We start from the raw sequence: 16,530 nt of genomic DNA on the forward strand, positions 1-16,530 counted from the left end.
CTTGCAAAATACTTCATTTGTTTTTACACACACGTACACTTCTTATGAACCGCCAGCAGGAAATTCAACTTACTACAGTAAGGATCTCAGCGTATGAAACAAGTTGGGATATCCAGATGACAGTGGTTTTCAATTTAGAAAAGAGAGCATCCAATGGTAAAAGCATAGTGACTAATCAGATATGCTGCCACAGCCCATCCTCATCAGCTGTTATTCTAAATGCCCCTTAACTATCTCAATCCACTAAGGGATCACGATGGTAAAGATGCCACTATTTCTACTCAAGAAAAACATTCACCTAAAAGACACTAAACAAAAGCACCAGTATGTTATTTATCTATCCAATAAACACACTAAAAGTTTTATGCCTGCAAGAAATTAATTATTTTTCTATCAAAATCTACTAATTTATAAATATCACAGAAGTGAGCATATACTCAAATCTATCCTTAAAGTACTTACAACTTAAAAGCATGCTTTCTGACCATAAAATCAGTAAACACCAGAAAACTGACATCTTAGAGGATGCTGTAAGCCTCTGATGCAATTAACCTGTTAATTCACAAACCCAAAACATAACTAGTTGTAACATTTATCATGACCTATTTACCCTATGTCATCAGGAAAAGCAAGAGACTTGTTTTCAGCACTACATTTTAATGACTGACAGTGAAGTTGCTAATTTTAAAAAGCAATATACTAAGAATTTTACTAAACTAACAAAATATGACTTTGTTGTCACAATCTACACTTTAACCAGCAAAGTTTTCAGTAAATCAGTATAAGAAAGGAACACAAAGACTAAGGAGTGCAACAGTGGGAATGTTAAGTTTCTAACCAGGTAAAGAAAATCCTCTGACTAGCGACCTGTAATTGAATTACCAGCAGCTCTGGTCACAGCGACAAATTAGCATTTATGAAACCTCTGCTTATATACCAAAAGAATCTGTGAATACAAGAACCTAACTCAAGAAGGTAACTTAAAAAGGAAAAAAAAAAAAGCAACTAATGTTTCAGTTGCAGTCTATCATCTCTCAGCAGCAGTGTTTTCCTAGTGAAATTTCCACTTAAGTCTGGTCTCCAGGAAAAGGACCCACATATATATAAAAACCTTAAAGTGTTTTAATAGCTTACTGAAGCTTTTACTGCAATGTTTGTAAACATTCAGCTAGGTCTAACCTGCACCAGCAAGATCCAATCATGTCACACTTCAATTATTTCTTGGAAAGAGAAAATATACAATGAAGGTAATTCTAACTGAACACAGTCCTTGCTGGTACTCAGGGCAGAAGTCCTCAAGCAGAAGCTGAGTGGCATCCCTGGCTACTTACTAGAAGCATTACAAAAAACAAACTTTAGACACTTTTGAACTAAATAAAGACAAATCCAAAAGCAATGGACTGCAGGTTAGAATCCAGGAAACAGTGATGAGACTAGTTCAGCCATGCAAAAATATCATTATTGGAGGTTTTCAGGTACAGAGTACATTTTCCATACTTTTGTCAGAAGAAGGAGACAGAGGAAAGAGGCCCAAGCTCAGAGTACCTATATTCACCAAATACCACCTTAATCCTCATTCTGTATAACAAAGCAACTGAGAAATACTTTCTTAAAGTAGAAATTCACTGCTTCTGACAGGAAACAGAACTGGAGAGAACAGAGACACAGCTTTTTTGAAAGTGTGTCTTGGAATTATTTTCTTTTTGTATTACAATTCTGTTGTGACATATTACAAAGTACCAAAGAGAAGTGGGCCAGTAAAAGTCCACAGGACACTCTACAGGCATCTCTAGAAATGACTCCTCATCCAATGCAATGCAACACTTCCATCTTGTCTTCAGCCATCGCTAGGCCATCTGCATGCAGCAATACAGGAACACACAGCAGCTCAAACTGAGAGACAGTATAGGCACATAGATACTGTTTCTACAGCCATACTAAGGGAGCTCAATAGAGAGGAGCAGTAACAGTAATAAATCAAATCTAGACAACAATTAGTTTACTTTACCTCTGAAGACACCAACAGAAACAAATACTGCCTCATATGATCTAATCCGTCTACCACAACTTCTGACAACGTACCTATAGAGAACAAGTTTGAAGCCCTTTCCTGCATAATGGTTTTACACTTTATCCAAAATTATTTGTGGGAGATCTATTGGCTCTAAGGAAGTCTGCAGACAAAAAGGAATATGTTACAAGTTAAGCTGATACACACTGAAGCTCAACAAGGGCTGAAGTCCTTCAAAATGTCATCTCTGCAGAAACAAAATGTCATTAATATGTCTATGCACTTTAATCCCAAACATTTAAAGGGTTTAAGACTTTTGCACTAATTCATCAAAGCGAACACCTATCAGAATAAGACTCAGCTAATGGTGTAATGAACTTCCTAGCATCATTTAGGAGTTCTGACCTGCTATCTACAAGCTCCATCCAAATGTAACATGACTCACGGGGAAGAAAAGGCACTTAGAAGTAAGAATATATTATTTATTCTCCATCTAACTGATGGGCTTCTCACCCCCTGGCCCCAGTGAAAAAGAAACTTTCAGTCATATTTCTCTACAACCTACGCTGACAAGCTTCTCTGGTTACAGAACCCTCTTAAACCTCTTTCTAAGAGGTCATCCAGAACACGTTAGTAAGGAACTTCCACTCATGCTTTCAGACTCGAACTCTTTCAGTAAAGATTCTCTTAGTTTCTATTTCTAGTAAAGCATTTAGGTTAGATCAAAATCTGTTAGCTTTTGAAAACAGTAAAATGTTACTGGTGTTTCAACAAATTTCAGATCAGGTGTTTCCCTCAAACAGATGCCAAAAAAACTAGGATAGCATTCTAGATAAATATGCTTACCTATTTTATGTGTCTCCCCAAGTAACCGCTGCTTGTGCTGCTGAGACAGGACACTGGTAGATTAAATTTTTGGCCTCATTTATATTAGTAGCCATGGAAGGCAATCAAAACTAGCAAACATGAGAAAGTGTCTGAAGTAACAAAACTCTCTTCAAGCATACTAAGAAAGCATGCAGAAAATTAAAAATGTGGAAGGGAAAAAAAAGGGGGGGGGGAATTATTTGAGACTTAGTCTAAAAAGCTTCCCTGCCTAGAGTTGACACAGCCAAAGCAATCAAACAAAAAAATACATTTCTCTGCAACTCAAGTTTCTAGGTGCCAGCAGCTATACAAGGATATCAACTTACTTTCTTGGAGCCTTTGTGAAGACAGTGATCTAAACAGGCACTTCCCTATAAATCAGATTTGAGGTCCATCTACTCCAGCATGTGCTGAGCACCAGATAGGTTAGATTATTAAAACCACTAAGTGGTACTAAATACCAGGTAGTTTATCAACCTAGTTTTGATCTTCTTGCACTTACCTAAGCAGTTTGTGACCATTTGTTGTAGCAACTTCAGCAAGACTTGTTAGGATTTTAAGATACTGGCTTTCGCTCTGCTGAGATAAGTGTTCCAGAACTTGGCGCAACTGAAGGATTAAAACAAAAGGAACTGCATAGCATCAAGGAGCATCAGATCAACAATAATTTATCAATTATTTAGAACATTATCCCCCATGCACTAATATCTAGCAATAATAATGTATATTGTCCAACCTATCTAATCTAACCTCAGTTAACATTTCATTATGATTTACAAAGATTACTGAAAAGGTATACATTCTAGTGTCAATGCAGGTACTGCAGGATATTTAACATTAGAGAATCTACGAACGCTGAATGCTTAGCCATGTATTATTAATTCATAAGAACAACTTATGACATTTAAACTGTGAGTCCTGACCTCAACACATACCCAGTCTCCTCATGTCATCACTTTCAGAGAATATGAACTGGTCATCATTCAAGACTTTGAGTAGAACAGCTCAGACTTGGCCACAGAAAACCATTTTCAAAATACAATTACATTTTGGCAGTGACACAAAACTATACCACATATTATCTAATTAGAGCATGGTGATAGCAACATTGAGGTCCGTGTGTTCAATGCCTATATGGGCCATTCACTTAAGAGTTGGACTCTATGATCCTTGTGGGTCCCTTCCAACCCAGAATATTCTGTGAAATTTGTGAAATCTGTGAACGTTTTGCATATCCTCTCATTAAGATATTGTTTTTGCACACACCTCCACCATTACTCAGATAGATGAAAAATCCGTTTTTCTCGCTGTCCTGATTTCTACAATACACAGGTTTTTTGTTCCATTGTTTTAGTTCTTTTACTTTCTCTTTTAATTTAAATAATCTTTATCATTTCCCCGTGCATCTAACATACCCTTTGAGAATTCTCACCTCTGTCATTTCACTCTGTAAAACTCAACCCTGTCTCAGAAAAGTAAACACTGTTTCTATATAAATCTTCAGTCTCGTAGCAGAAGTAATGGGAGTTAGAAAGAAAACGAAAACATCAAAAATCTAGCAAGCTAAGTTCAGCGAAGTGGCAGCCAATACCTTACTAAATCTATTCTATTTTTTTTTTAATTTGCAGTCTGCAAAATTGTTTGCGGTCATTTTTGAACAAATAATGTATTAAAAACCCACAGCTACCTAGATTTGGAAGTGGAAAAAGTACCCCATGCTTCCTTCCCACTACACAAAAAAGAAACAAAATTTTTTCCTTGCTTTACATTGTACTACCCCACAATAACAAAAAAACCCAAGGTATAGAACCATTAAAAAAGAACGAGTAGTTTCATCTACAGAAATAATAATCAAATGAAATTTCAGCTGCAATCTTTTACACTCTAATTGTACAAGGCAACTTCATACAGATCATGTATGAATACTCATACTATGAATGTTTAAGTTCATTCTAGATGATTCAAGCCTCAAGACACATCCTAGAATGGATGTCTGCAGATAATGACTAAATAGGCCCCATTACACAAAATAATTGGATCTATAGAATGATCTACCAGCACCTTTGCATTGAAGCTAGCAACAAGTCTGCTCTTTCAATCGTCTACAACACTTTGCCAAATATGCAAAGTTAGAACACTAACTGAAAACAGAACCTACTTTTAATCCCAAATTCTTGTGTTTAAAATAATGTAAAGACACTTTCCATGGGGAAAGAAAAATACGTAGCCATCAACTACTGTGGCACTGACAGTCAATTGCTAGTAGCGTCTTCTAACCACGACACTCATATTAAGCAATCAGACCTCCACAATACAGACAGATCCCTCAGCTATAAAACATGTCATACTGCATTACCATGTTTTCCCGTAGATCTTCATTCTGCGTCATTTGAATTATTGTCTGGAAAAGTCGAGGATGGTACTGTATTAAGACTTCACAAGTCTCTCCATAACCACCCTAAAAAGCAATCATTCAAAAAAATATTTTAATTAAAAGAAACATTTTTTTTTTTTAATGCTGAATGGAGAAATGCTATTCTAAAATAAATTGAACTTCAATAACCAAAGTCAGGTATCACAAACCTTTTGGGAGAAGGCAGAACCAAACTTTTTTCAATATATTGGTTCACATATATCCACTCCCTTTTCTCTGTTTTTTGAAACATTTTCCTACTTACCAAGCCAAAATTACAGTTGAACAACACTTCACCTAACAATGACCAAAGATCAAAAACAGTGCAATATTTCACTTCTCTTCCCCTTGCTGAAGTGTCTACTTAATTACACCCAGAATCCAGCCCTCCAGAACAAACATTTTCTAAAGATTCATAAGGCACATATCTGACTTGTTATAGAAGAAATAGGATAAACCCATGAAAGGATTATTCAACTTTAAAATCAATACACAAGTATGATTCCACTTGTGCCTTAGACTAACTTCACACCCTTCTGAGAAAAAATGTTTTCTGAAAAGAACAGAACTTGAATTTGTGGTTTATCTGCATCAACTCTTACTTAACACAGCTGCATTTTTAAGCAAACACCTAACACCTGAATACATATCAACGTCTACACTGGAAAGATGACCATATAATGCGTTAAATGCTGCAACTTCAGGGACTCCTTCTCTTTGAATGACAGTTGACAACTTACCTCAGTGATAACAGATTCATTAAACAAATTAATTTGTTTCTGGTACCAAGAAATCAAGTATTAAAAAATAAAACCACCCAGAATCCAAAGAACTAATGGAAGTAAAATCTTCAAGGTAACACCACGTTGGCAAGTATATGAACTTCAGTCTTCTAAAAACATGTAACTACTACGAAAAACAAATCTGTAAGCATAGAATAAAATCCTTGATGTAAAAGGAAAGAAAACATTTTGTTTTCTCCTTTCTTACTTGGCATCACAAACTTGTAAACTATATGATCTTGAAAAGAGTAAGATCATCACTACAAAACAGCGAACACCAGGTGTCACTACTCACACCTAAAAAAAGTTAACAGAACTTTTATGTATAAAGTGGTGCCATAAGGATTGCAAAACTGCAGATTGAAGCAGAAATTGAAAACCCTAATCACAAAAAATAAGAATAGTACCAATAACTACACATTGGTATAAAATTATAGAATTGTTTAGGTTGGAAAATACCCATAAGATCAAGTCCAGCCATCAACCTAGCACCACCAACATGTGCCAGTAAGCCATGTCTTCAAGGGCCATATCTACACATTTTTTGAACACTTTCAGAGATGGTGACTCCACCACTTCCCTGGGCAGTCTTCTCCAATGCTTTACAAACCTTTCCTTTAAGAAATTTTTCCTAATATCTAATCTAAACCTGCCCTGCCATATACTGTCTTACAGGTCTGTGGCTGCAGAAAGCCTCAAAACTGACTAGACTTCATGTGCTTTTATGGTAATGGTAAGTCATTTTGCCATAATAATGAGAAAAAAAAAAATCTGAGCTTCACAATCAAGTCAGTTGTGAAACAGAATAGTGATCAGGCACTTCCAAACAACCAGAGCTAAGGACTTACTAGGATTTCTTATATCCAAAAAGAAATGCTATAAGTAACCTAACTTGATCAAGGCCTTCCACAGATAGTCTGTGATATAAATCTTCCAGTGTTAAACATTCCAAAAATGTCCCACTGATACTGGAGACAGCGTTCTAGCACATACACACAACTACTTCAATTGCAAGTCTTAGGCATATAAGCCATCTTCAGAAATTAAATAACTTGAGCTTGAAATAATCTGAAAATACAGAAAAAAAACCAGAAAACTTCAGCTTTATCCTGACAAACTAATAACATACATCAAGTTAGTACGATGTCCACTAAGTCCAGTGATTTTTTCAGCCTTCAGTTCAGTATTCTAGTCTACTAATTACTAGCAAAGGTTCAAAAGATTCCATTTATTTGTGTTATTGACAGATTGATCTTCAACTGATTCTACTGAAAAACGTGCAAGTGTCCACAAATCAAGAAAAAACACTTTAGCAGGCAGTACAAACAGTATTTGGTATCACACAAGAAAGATTGAGTTCTGCAGTTGAAAATGCTGGGTTAGCTGAAAATGCATAAGATTTTTGTTCCTTGCCCAGATATAGTCATACCTTTGTAAAGCAGTAGTCTGCATCATGTAAGTTGTGTTTGTTTTTATTAGTAATATCTCTTCAAGAGAAATTAACATCTACTAGTTGAAATTAAAAAAAAAAAAGAAAAATTAGTCCTTTCTGCTTGCTTTTACCTCTTGCTTGTAAACATTTAAGCACCTAAATAGTCTGTTAGCATTATACCAAGGATTCCCAAACTTTCTAGCCAAGTGGAGTTCTGTAAACTCTTTCTCATTAGGTCAATTCTTGCATTAGACTTATGCAAAGGGTACAAATTAGGAACCTGCCTGCAGGATCAATTTAGTGACAGAAAGAATGGTTTTTGCATTTGTTTTGCCAAAGGACAACTGTCTTTCAGAGGCCTTAAAAACTGAAATGGTAACACTGATCAGGTGACACCTTAGTAACTCATAGAAGTTCACAGTAAAAGAGTGTTGTTAACTTCATACCTGTACACAGAGATCCAGTGGAGTCACACCATTCTTGTCTGGTAAATACTTGGCTCCTCTCATCAAAAGAATTTGTGCAGTGTCTCTCTGACCATGGCTATTCAAAAGAAGAGAACACAGTTAATACAGCATTTATGCCCCATTATTAGTCATAAATCTACACCTAACAAACAAAACCAACATAAGCTAGAAGAAAACAAATAGTTATGAAACTGAGCAGAACACAGGATGGAAAATAATGTCTCAGATTCATCTACTGCCTGTCAAGGCCACTGCAAAAGAACAGTGCAAAATTAGGTAAGGGCCATTTATCAAGCCAGAGTCACCCTCTTCATTCAGAAATGATTCATCTTAGTCTAGCCTCATAAATATCTATGAGCTGCATTTCCTGCAAAAAGAGAGCTCTTCCTCAATTCATACTCTAATTTACTTGACAGAGAAAGTTCTCTTCACTGAGTTCTTTGCTCACTTCTACCAGATTTAGGTAAAAATAATCTAATTGTACTCTAACCATCAAAAAACATTAGTAACACTTTTTTATTGATAAAAAAATCTTTTTTTTTTTGCATAAGAATTCAATATATCACTCTAGTGGCTTTGATTTCTTTTAACCAATACCTGTAAATATTTTGCCTGGCTTTCAAATGTGTTGAGTTTTACTTTTGCATTCAAAGTCTATTTCACAGTCTCACACATCTATTTATAGGTTGTATAAGACACTTAGTTTCCTTGAGTCGAGAATTTCACAAACAACTATTCCAACGTGCCACCACTGACTAGAAAATAAGACCAAAGATTACTTATATCTCTCAACACTTTCCCAAATCCTTTCTTGCGATGAAAATGAGAAATTGGGTAGCAATGATCAGATGTTTACTTCATTAAAAACACACTGAAAGACTAGCTGACTATTGCCTTCACCAGTATTCAGTGCACATACTGCCAAATGTAACACAGAAGCATCTAAGGGGTGAAATGAAAGACTGATACAAAACACACAGCAATTAAGGTTACAGATGCAAGTTTTTTCAGTGAAGTTTTATATCTCAAGCTAGTTTGCAGTACACTCTACACATCCTGGAACACCCTGAGGCTGCCTACACTATCAGTTCAGAAAGGGCACAAGAAAAGTGACAATCAACAGCTAAGGAACAAGAGGTAGCTTCACTGATCTCTCAAAAGCTCCCAGATGAGTTATTATTCCCGTCCTTCCAGCCCAGGATACCAACAGGTTAACCTAAAGTACCAGACTTTGTTCCAGTGCAAATAAACATTCAGAGTCAGAAAGGAGCTAAGACTAATGACCTACTGGCATCATCTTCACTGTAATTCTCTATGCTAAGTGCACAACCCAACATCTTGACAAAATAGGTGTTTCAGACTCAAAAACTTTGAGTACTGATACCCTTTCTCCAGCTATCACCAGCCACTGCTACCACATCTTCACGTCCTGCTTTATCATCAGGGGTCTATAACCTTTCTTCCAAGGTTCACTGTAGTACACATCCTGTTCATTGTACCCTGCCAGCTGCTCCAACTGTTAATTTCTAAAAGAACATCACTGCTGTACTTTCAACACATTCCCTTCTTACCAAAAACCTTTAAGCTGAGGCAAGCTGGCTACTTCTTTTAAAGCAGGTGCCAATACCAGGCCCTAAACCAAGCACCAAGGATAACAGGCTACTTATTTTCTCCTTCTCAACTGCCAAGCCTCAACATACACTATCTCCAGAGACCACAGCTCCTAGAAGATAACTCTTGGCAGGCCAGCAGGTCAGTCCATTTCTCCTTTTGTTTTCATTAACATTTAATCTTAAACAGACTATTTAACCTGTATCCAAAGCACAGGGATTATAAAAATTGTAAATGTTCTAGGAAACTGTGGAAATGTTCTCATAAGAACAGAAGGTCATTTATCATATGTGATTAGTTTTGAAATTAAACTAAACTGTGAATAAAACGGAACCAATCAAAGCAACAATATAATTTTAATTCAACATTGTAACTTTAAGGCATATATGCCCATTTTGTGTACACTGTAATACCATAATGTATATTAAAGCATAGACAAACTTGCCTTATAAAGACTGTGGTTTTAGTGTACTCAAAATAACCTAAGTTGGTACAACTCATTTTTCAGAAAATAGTTCAGCAGTCATTGATTTATAACTCATGCTAGAACATGCACAGCTGTGTGTTTAACATGTCTGTTATAGAAAGAGGTATATAAGCCTGCAGTACTAAGATAAGTAGATAAGACACCAAATTATATTCAAACATGAGGCAAGATTAAATAAAAGTTAGCTTTCATGTTTTTTAAATTTCGTGCCTTCTAACCATTGTTATTGCAAAACAGGAAAAAAATTATTTCACCTTTAGCACAGTATTCAAAAGTTAAGAATATACAACCTGCAAGCAAAATAAAGCGGAGTTGCCCCAGAAACATTCGGCCTGTTTATATCTGCACCGCTGTCTAGCAAACACTGCACCGTCTAGAAGAGAAGAAAATACCAGCATTAGGAAAAGAGCAATGGAAAAGCCTATTGGCTCCCAACTATTTAATACCATGCATGTTATTTACGTTGAAGGATTTAATTTTCCATAATGAACCTCAAGACCAAAATTCCTAAACATGAAATGGAAAATCATGGCTATCAGAACTCATAAAGCTTCCTTTGAACTTCCTACTTTAATAACAATATCTTTTATTGATTTTCAGCTAATACCAAAGATTCCTGGTTCTATAAGCTATTTAAAAATAAAAATGACACTTTTTAGAGAAGTAAACCATATACAGCCTTATCACTAGCTGAATTTTCAAACTCAAACTAGGCTAGAAGAAATATGTAAGCAAATTCTAAAACAGGAAAACACTGAGCAGACTCTCAAACATACTTTTGTTATATTCCAGTCACATAAATTAGGTAAGTCTATAGATAACGGTTTCTCAGAACTTGGTCTTCCGAAATCAAGTGCTAACAATGACAACAGAAAGGATCTGGGTAGAATGATTTTTTTTTTTTTAAAGTAAATAGTTCTGGAGACAACCTGTATAACTCTAAATGGCTCTAATGCAGTTCAAGTAAAGCATCCAGAACTGTACTCTGTATATAAATAGTCAGCCCTAATGCGAGGCCAGGTGTAAAAATTATTCACACATATCAATAATAGAAGAGTTTATTTGAACTTGTGTACTTCAAATGTTAAATATTTAACTGACACAACTCTTCGTTCATTTTTCACTCGCAGTACATTACGATCATTTTAGACTTCAAAAGCATATAACAGGTGGCACAATTATGAATTAAACACATTCCAAAAAGTAAGGAAGAACATTTTCAAACGTTTAACATTACATAAAAACTTACTATCGACAAGCCAATAATAGTAGAACAGAATAGCTGAACAGTAAGTCACCTAAACTCCCACAAACCCTGAGATCCATCATCTCCACAAGAATAAGTAAGTTGTTCTCATGGAAGTGTATGTAGTTGATACTAAGACAAACAACAGCATTCTTCACCCTTCTAACCATTATCATGTGCACTACTAGTCTGAAGTTTATAAAAAAAAAAAAAAAAAACACAACAACTTTGAGGCATTACCAAGTTCTTAAAAAATCCATTGTGCTCATACAATTTAGAAACTTACTGTCTTGTGTCCGTTTTGACAAGCTACATGAAGGGCTGTTTGTCCCATTGCATCTTCAACATCTACATTACTGACATGTTGAACAAGATCATGAAGCAATTCTGTTCGTCCATTGACAGCCAACCAATGAATCTAAGTACAAAATTATGATATACATGTTTTCTTTAGCAATGATACAAGTATTTCATAAATGTGATTTTAAACCTGACTGTATTATTGTCAACACTTTCACAAAGAGAAGTTTTGAACAATACTATCACATGCTTAGGCATTTTGATCACATCATTTGATCCTTGAAGGTACCGGACACACAGCAGTTTTGTTTTACATGTAGGATGGCAAACGCTTAAAAAATGAGCAGCTTCAAACTTTTCATGCCTTTTAAGAACATCATGATAATCAATAGCACTTACTGCAGTCAGGCCTTCGTTATTACAAATGTTGACATCTGCACTGTATTCCAGCAGCTTGCTCATACATTTCTTCTGGCTATAAGAAAAAGAATACATAAAAACCCAGCCAGGGAAAATCACTTACTAAGACTAAATACCTTCTTAGAGCTCTGCTCACTCTAATTCATCAATGTGCAAAGCGTAGCAGTTAAGTTTCAGTTTATAAGGAGTACAGTACTATGCATGTCAAGAAGAGAAGTGGACCATCACGGCAGAGACTCCGACAGTGCAAGAGTAGCATACAGCAGCACAGGACTAAAACCACAGTTGTTTTTGTGGAAAGTCCAGAAGTACTTAACCACTACTTTAACAGCTTCAGCTCTGCATGAGCTACACTTTCAAGACAAGAAGTCAGAGTTTAGCTAAGAGAAGTCCATGAAGTTCACCACCATCTGTACACTTCAGTGAACACGTTTACAGTGCACCACTAAATCATTACTTAATGAGACAGTCATTGTAACACTATGCAAATCTTTGGCAGTGCAATTACTGTCTTAATGAAAGTAGAGGTATGTTTTCCTAATTCATGTTTTGTTTGGTCTTTTAACATTCTTTAATGCTTTAAGTGCTTTACCCTTAAGAATTCTTACTTTTCCTTTTTATTTGGTACCTCTCACACCTTTCTTATACCTCATTTCCACATAACTGTCTCCTGCGTGCATTTCATCAGGTATCATTTGGCTGCTTCTTTCTTCTACAAATTGTCTTCCCACATACCTAGAAGCCACTAAACCCTCTCTCCTCCTCATTTGAAGTACCAGCTGTGATACAATTCAGTTATTGTAACACATATATGCTTTAAAAAGAAAGGCAACATTACAGCTGCATGTTCTCACATACTACAATTCAAGAAATAGGATCTTAAAAAGATACGTGCTCACTGGTTTGGATGGATTTTTTTCACCCTCTCCTAATATCATGCAAGCCAACTTTATATTCCTTTCCCTGTAGTAAAACTTTCCTTGGAGACACTATCTGAGAAAAATCTGAAGTCTCTGAACCCTTCCAAGACCTCCAAAATCTTTTCTTCTCAGCTAACTGGAAGGAGAACACGTCCCTCGTTCGATCACTGTTGTAAGAATGATTATGCCCCTGCTTAACAGAAAACACTAAAACGTCTAGCGTTGAAATTGGTATTTCAGACATGACTTGCCATTTATAAAAAAAATATTTTCTGAATACTCAAAGTATGGATTTAAACCTCCATCTTCTCTATAAGTGTATCATCCCTATTTTCTGAAGTGAAAACCAAAGTATTTTGTTTGAACCACGCAAAAATATTACAGAACCTGCCAGCGTAAGTGCATTATGCATAAAATCTTTTAAGAGTTTTAAAAGCTTTTTTCTTACCCATTCCTTGCTGCTAAATGGAGAGGAGTACATCCTGAAATGTCCTGATAGTTTGGATTTGCTCCCTTTTTTAATAATAGAACAAGGCATTCAACTGATCCACAGCTAAGAACAAAATAAGAAAGGGAAAAACTGTAACAAGGATATTTACAAACCAAATCTGTATTGACATAAATACAACAGCAATACCATGTACAGATTACACTCAGTAGAAGATCTTAACATAAAATTGTTTTACACCCTCATAGTTCAAGTTACACAAAGCTAAAGGAAAGTCACTTAGATGGAGTGAGAACTGTTAATTACAATCAATTGTAATTAATAGACGCTAGCCTTCTACGTGATTTTAATGGCTTTAAAAACCAACAGTGAATCTTTAAGACTAGTAACTGTAACTATAAACTGTTTTAAAAGTTTTGCTTACTGTTTTCTCTCACATCCCTCATCTCTGATCAATTAATATTTTCTCTTAAATAACAATTCCAGTATTTTGGGTTTTGTTACATTTCAGGGTCTGGAAGTTACATCTAAAAGTTTAAATCTCTAAAACTCGTACAATTATTTCTTTGCTATTAACGTTGAACCTGTAACTCCCTTTTACTTTTCGTAATATGACAGCTCTTCAGGATAACCAAGGCCACCAAGAAGACAGAAACTCTGCATTATATGTTTATTTGCCTCTTGAATTCTACAAGAGGAAGAGCTGACTGAAAAAATAAGCATACTTTTCTATCCGTCACAACCAGTTTATCCATTGCTACAAATCTTCCCAATGTCAGAACTGCAACACAACAACAGAAAGAAACCAAAGACTAGTTGTAAAATATGTTGCAAAACCAGCAGCTCGATGATGGCTTTGTGACCCAACAACTAGTCAACATAAAAGACAATCCATAAATTAAGTGTAACACCATTTCTTGTGTTTTAGAATCAATAAACACAGTATATTTTCAAACACACTTCTAAGGTGTATGCTAAAAATTTGCTTACATTTTTAAGTACTTCCTTAAGTAAATTTTATATAAGCAACATGTAATTCTGAAATTATATGTTTGGGAAACAGATATTTCTAAAACAGTCTGCTTAGGAAGCTGGAATTTCTACCTTTATTATGACCAAATACCACCTATTTATACACAATACTACTATTATTTCTTTTATTTTTGCCTTTACTACTATTATTTCTTTTATTTTTGCCTTTTTTTTTTCAACAATTTAAATGCAAGAATTTTCAGGATATTTAAAAGGGGATCCAAATATAGAGCATTTGTTCATTAGTTTAAAGTTTAGTTTCATGAAAGGCCAAGTCAAAAACTATCTGGTTCATTTCTACTTAGGTTGTTAACCTGTTTCTTGGCAATACAGAGTTATCCCCATTGAAGTGCTACATTAATAATAAATAATCTCGGTCAAGGTTATAAAATTTGCACTTAAGCCCACTATCCAGGATACAAAAACTTATTAGAAGTGAGTACCCAAGTTATATTCCCTGCAGTTATGGTCACATGAAGTAGTTTGGAACCGCTGCTTCCCAATGAACATCCAAGTGCTTCCCACTGTTTTAAAATACTTCAAAACCAATCAGCATCTGCAGAGAAGATTTCTCTAACTCTACAAAGGTAAGATTAACCCAGCTACACAGGATACATATCATGGCTGTATTTATTCACAGACTTGAGACTTCACAGAAAGGCAAAAAAGTATCTAGCAAGACTTCCTTCACTAAAATTTGGAAAGCCATTTGGTATCATATGTAAAATCTGTCCTCTCAATGAGTCGGGCACATTGCTAGAAGAACAACAAAATACAAAAAGGAAGTATGAAAAGAAAATGTTAACTGATACTAAAGTGTTTTCCAGCTTACATTGGTGCCTTAGATTTGTGGTAATATTTTCATTGTTAACTTCTGGACTGGACTCAAGTAAGTCTTACTTTGCTGCAATATGAAGCAAACTTCTCTTCACACGTCCAAAGGCATAATTCACATCAAATTTTGAATTTGATAGCAGCTCTGAGACAGACCTTCAAACAGAAACATACTTTTAATTTAAAATATAGCTCACAGTAGCCAAAAAGTTTATACTGTAAGTTGTGCACAAGTACTCTGTTTCTTACTTATCGCTATTTCTTTTCCCTTCAACTAATTTCTGACCAAGAGATCAAACAATTTTCAAGCACTTGCTGATTAACAACACCTTTTCACTTCCTCCTTGTACATAAAAAAAAAAAAAAGAACTGTGATAGTGGGCAACTGTTTCAAATGTAAACTAGTAAGAATTGAGCAGACAACCACTTCTTTACAAATACAGAAAACATGCATTTTAATAGCTTGGTTTGAAAAAAAATAAATTCCCATTTTCCTCCTTATCTCACCACAGACACCCCAACCAGATATCCAGCAGCTTTCCCAAACATAGCTAAAGTTCAGAGGGAAGACTGGTATGTGAAATCACAATAATGAAGTAGAAGGTTACATGATATGCCATCAGGACAAAAAAAATTGAAGGACCCTTCAACTTCCAGTAATGGTCCAATCACATAATTTTAAACCCTTACATAGAATCTCCACAAAATATTATGCAGCAGAACAAATGTTTATCCTGATTAGATAAGCAGTTTACTGTTTCAGTAAGAATTACTACCAGCTTCCATGCAAAATTCATTGGAAGGTAGCACCACTTAGCTGGCATTTGTTGCCGGTGTATTTTGGAGTTGAAAAAAATCTCCGGAGCAGTTAATTAGGGGTGAGATAAGAAAGGGTTTATTTGCCAAGGCAGTCGATGGTATACGACGCGCGCTCTCCGTGCCCGAGAGGTTACATTTTATAACACCATCCATCCAATCCCAGATGTGTCCACCCCGCGGCCTTTACTCTGGTCTGCCCCGGGCCCTCCCCCTGAGAATTGGGTCTGGGGTCTTTTTGGGACCACCTACTTCATCATCTTCAGCTTCATCAGAGTACAAAGGGTACGTTGTTACCTAGTTTTTGACCGTACTCTGTGGTTTAGGCCCTGATACGCTGTTCTCCAAACAGTCTAGGCCTTTGCCTTGACAAAAGACTAAACACTGCTACTGGATTCAGGGGTAGGTTGATATGGAAGGCATAGAATGGGGTAAAAGGGTTAG

General features: G+C 35.8%; 1 protein-coding gene across 6 annotated transcripts in view; it reads right to left on the reverse strand.

Moving 5' to 3' along the window:
- HACE1 (HECT domain and ankyrin repeat containing E3 ubiquitin protein ligase 1) overlaps positions 1-16,530 on the reverse strand; it is a 51,732-nt gene that overhangs the window by 30,039 nt on the left and 5,163 nt on the right. For 4 of the 6 annotated variants that reach the window (XM_017818717.1, XM_017818719.1, XM_017818722.1 and 1 more), the window contains exons 3-10: positions 15,337-15,426; positions 13,405-13,509; positions 12,016-12,091; positions 11,603-11,734; positions 10,361-10,443; positions 7,952-8,048; positions 5,235-5,336; positions 3,381-3,487 (exon numbers count right to left, since the gene is read on the reverse strand). In XM_017818717.1, the coding sequence (XP_017674206.1) occupies positions 3,381-3,487; positions 5,235-5,336; positions 7,952-8,048; positions 10,361-10,443; positions 11,603-11,734; positions 12,016-12,091; positions 13,405-13,509; positions 15,337-15,426 (792 nt within the window). Of the gene's footprint in view, positions 1-3,380; positions 3,488-5,234; positions 5,337-7,951; positions 8,049-10,360; positions 10,444-11,602; positions 11,735-12,015; positions 12,092-13,404; positions 13,510-15,268; positions 15,427-16,530 lie in introns of those variants that run through there. The other 2 variants (XM_017818723.1, XM_017818718.1) reach the window with 2 other exon arrangements.

This window comes from Lepidothrix coronata, unplaced genomic scaffold, assembly GCF_001604755.1.
Source record: "Lepidothrix coronata isolate B3197 unplaced genomic scaffold, Lepidothrix_coronata-1.0 Scaffold70, whole genome shotgun sequence".
Classification (NCBI taxonomy): domain Eukaryota; kingdom Metazoa; phylum Chordata; class Aves; order Passeriformes; family Pipridae; genus Lepidothrix; species Lepidothrix coronata.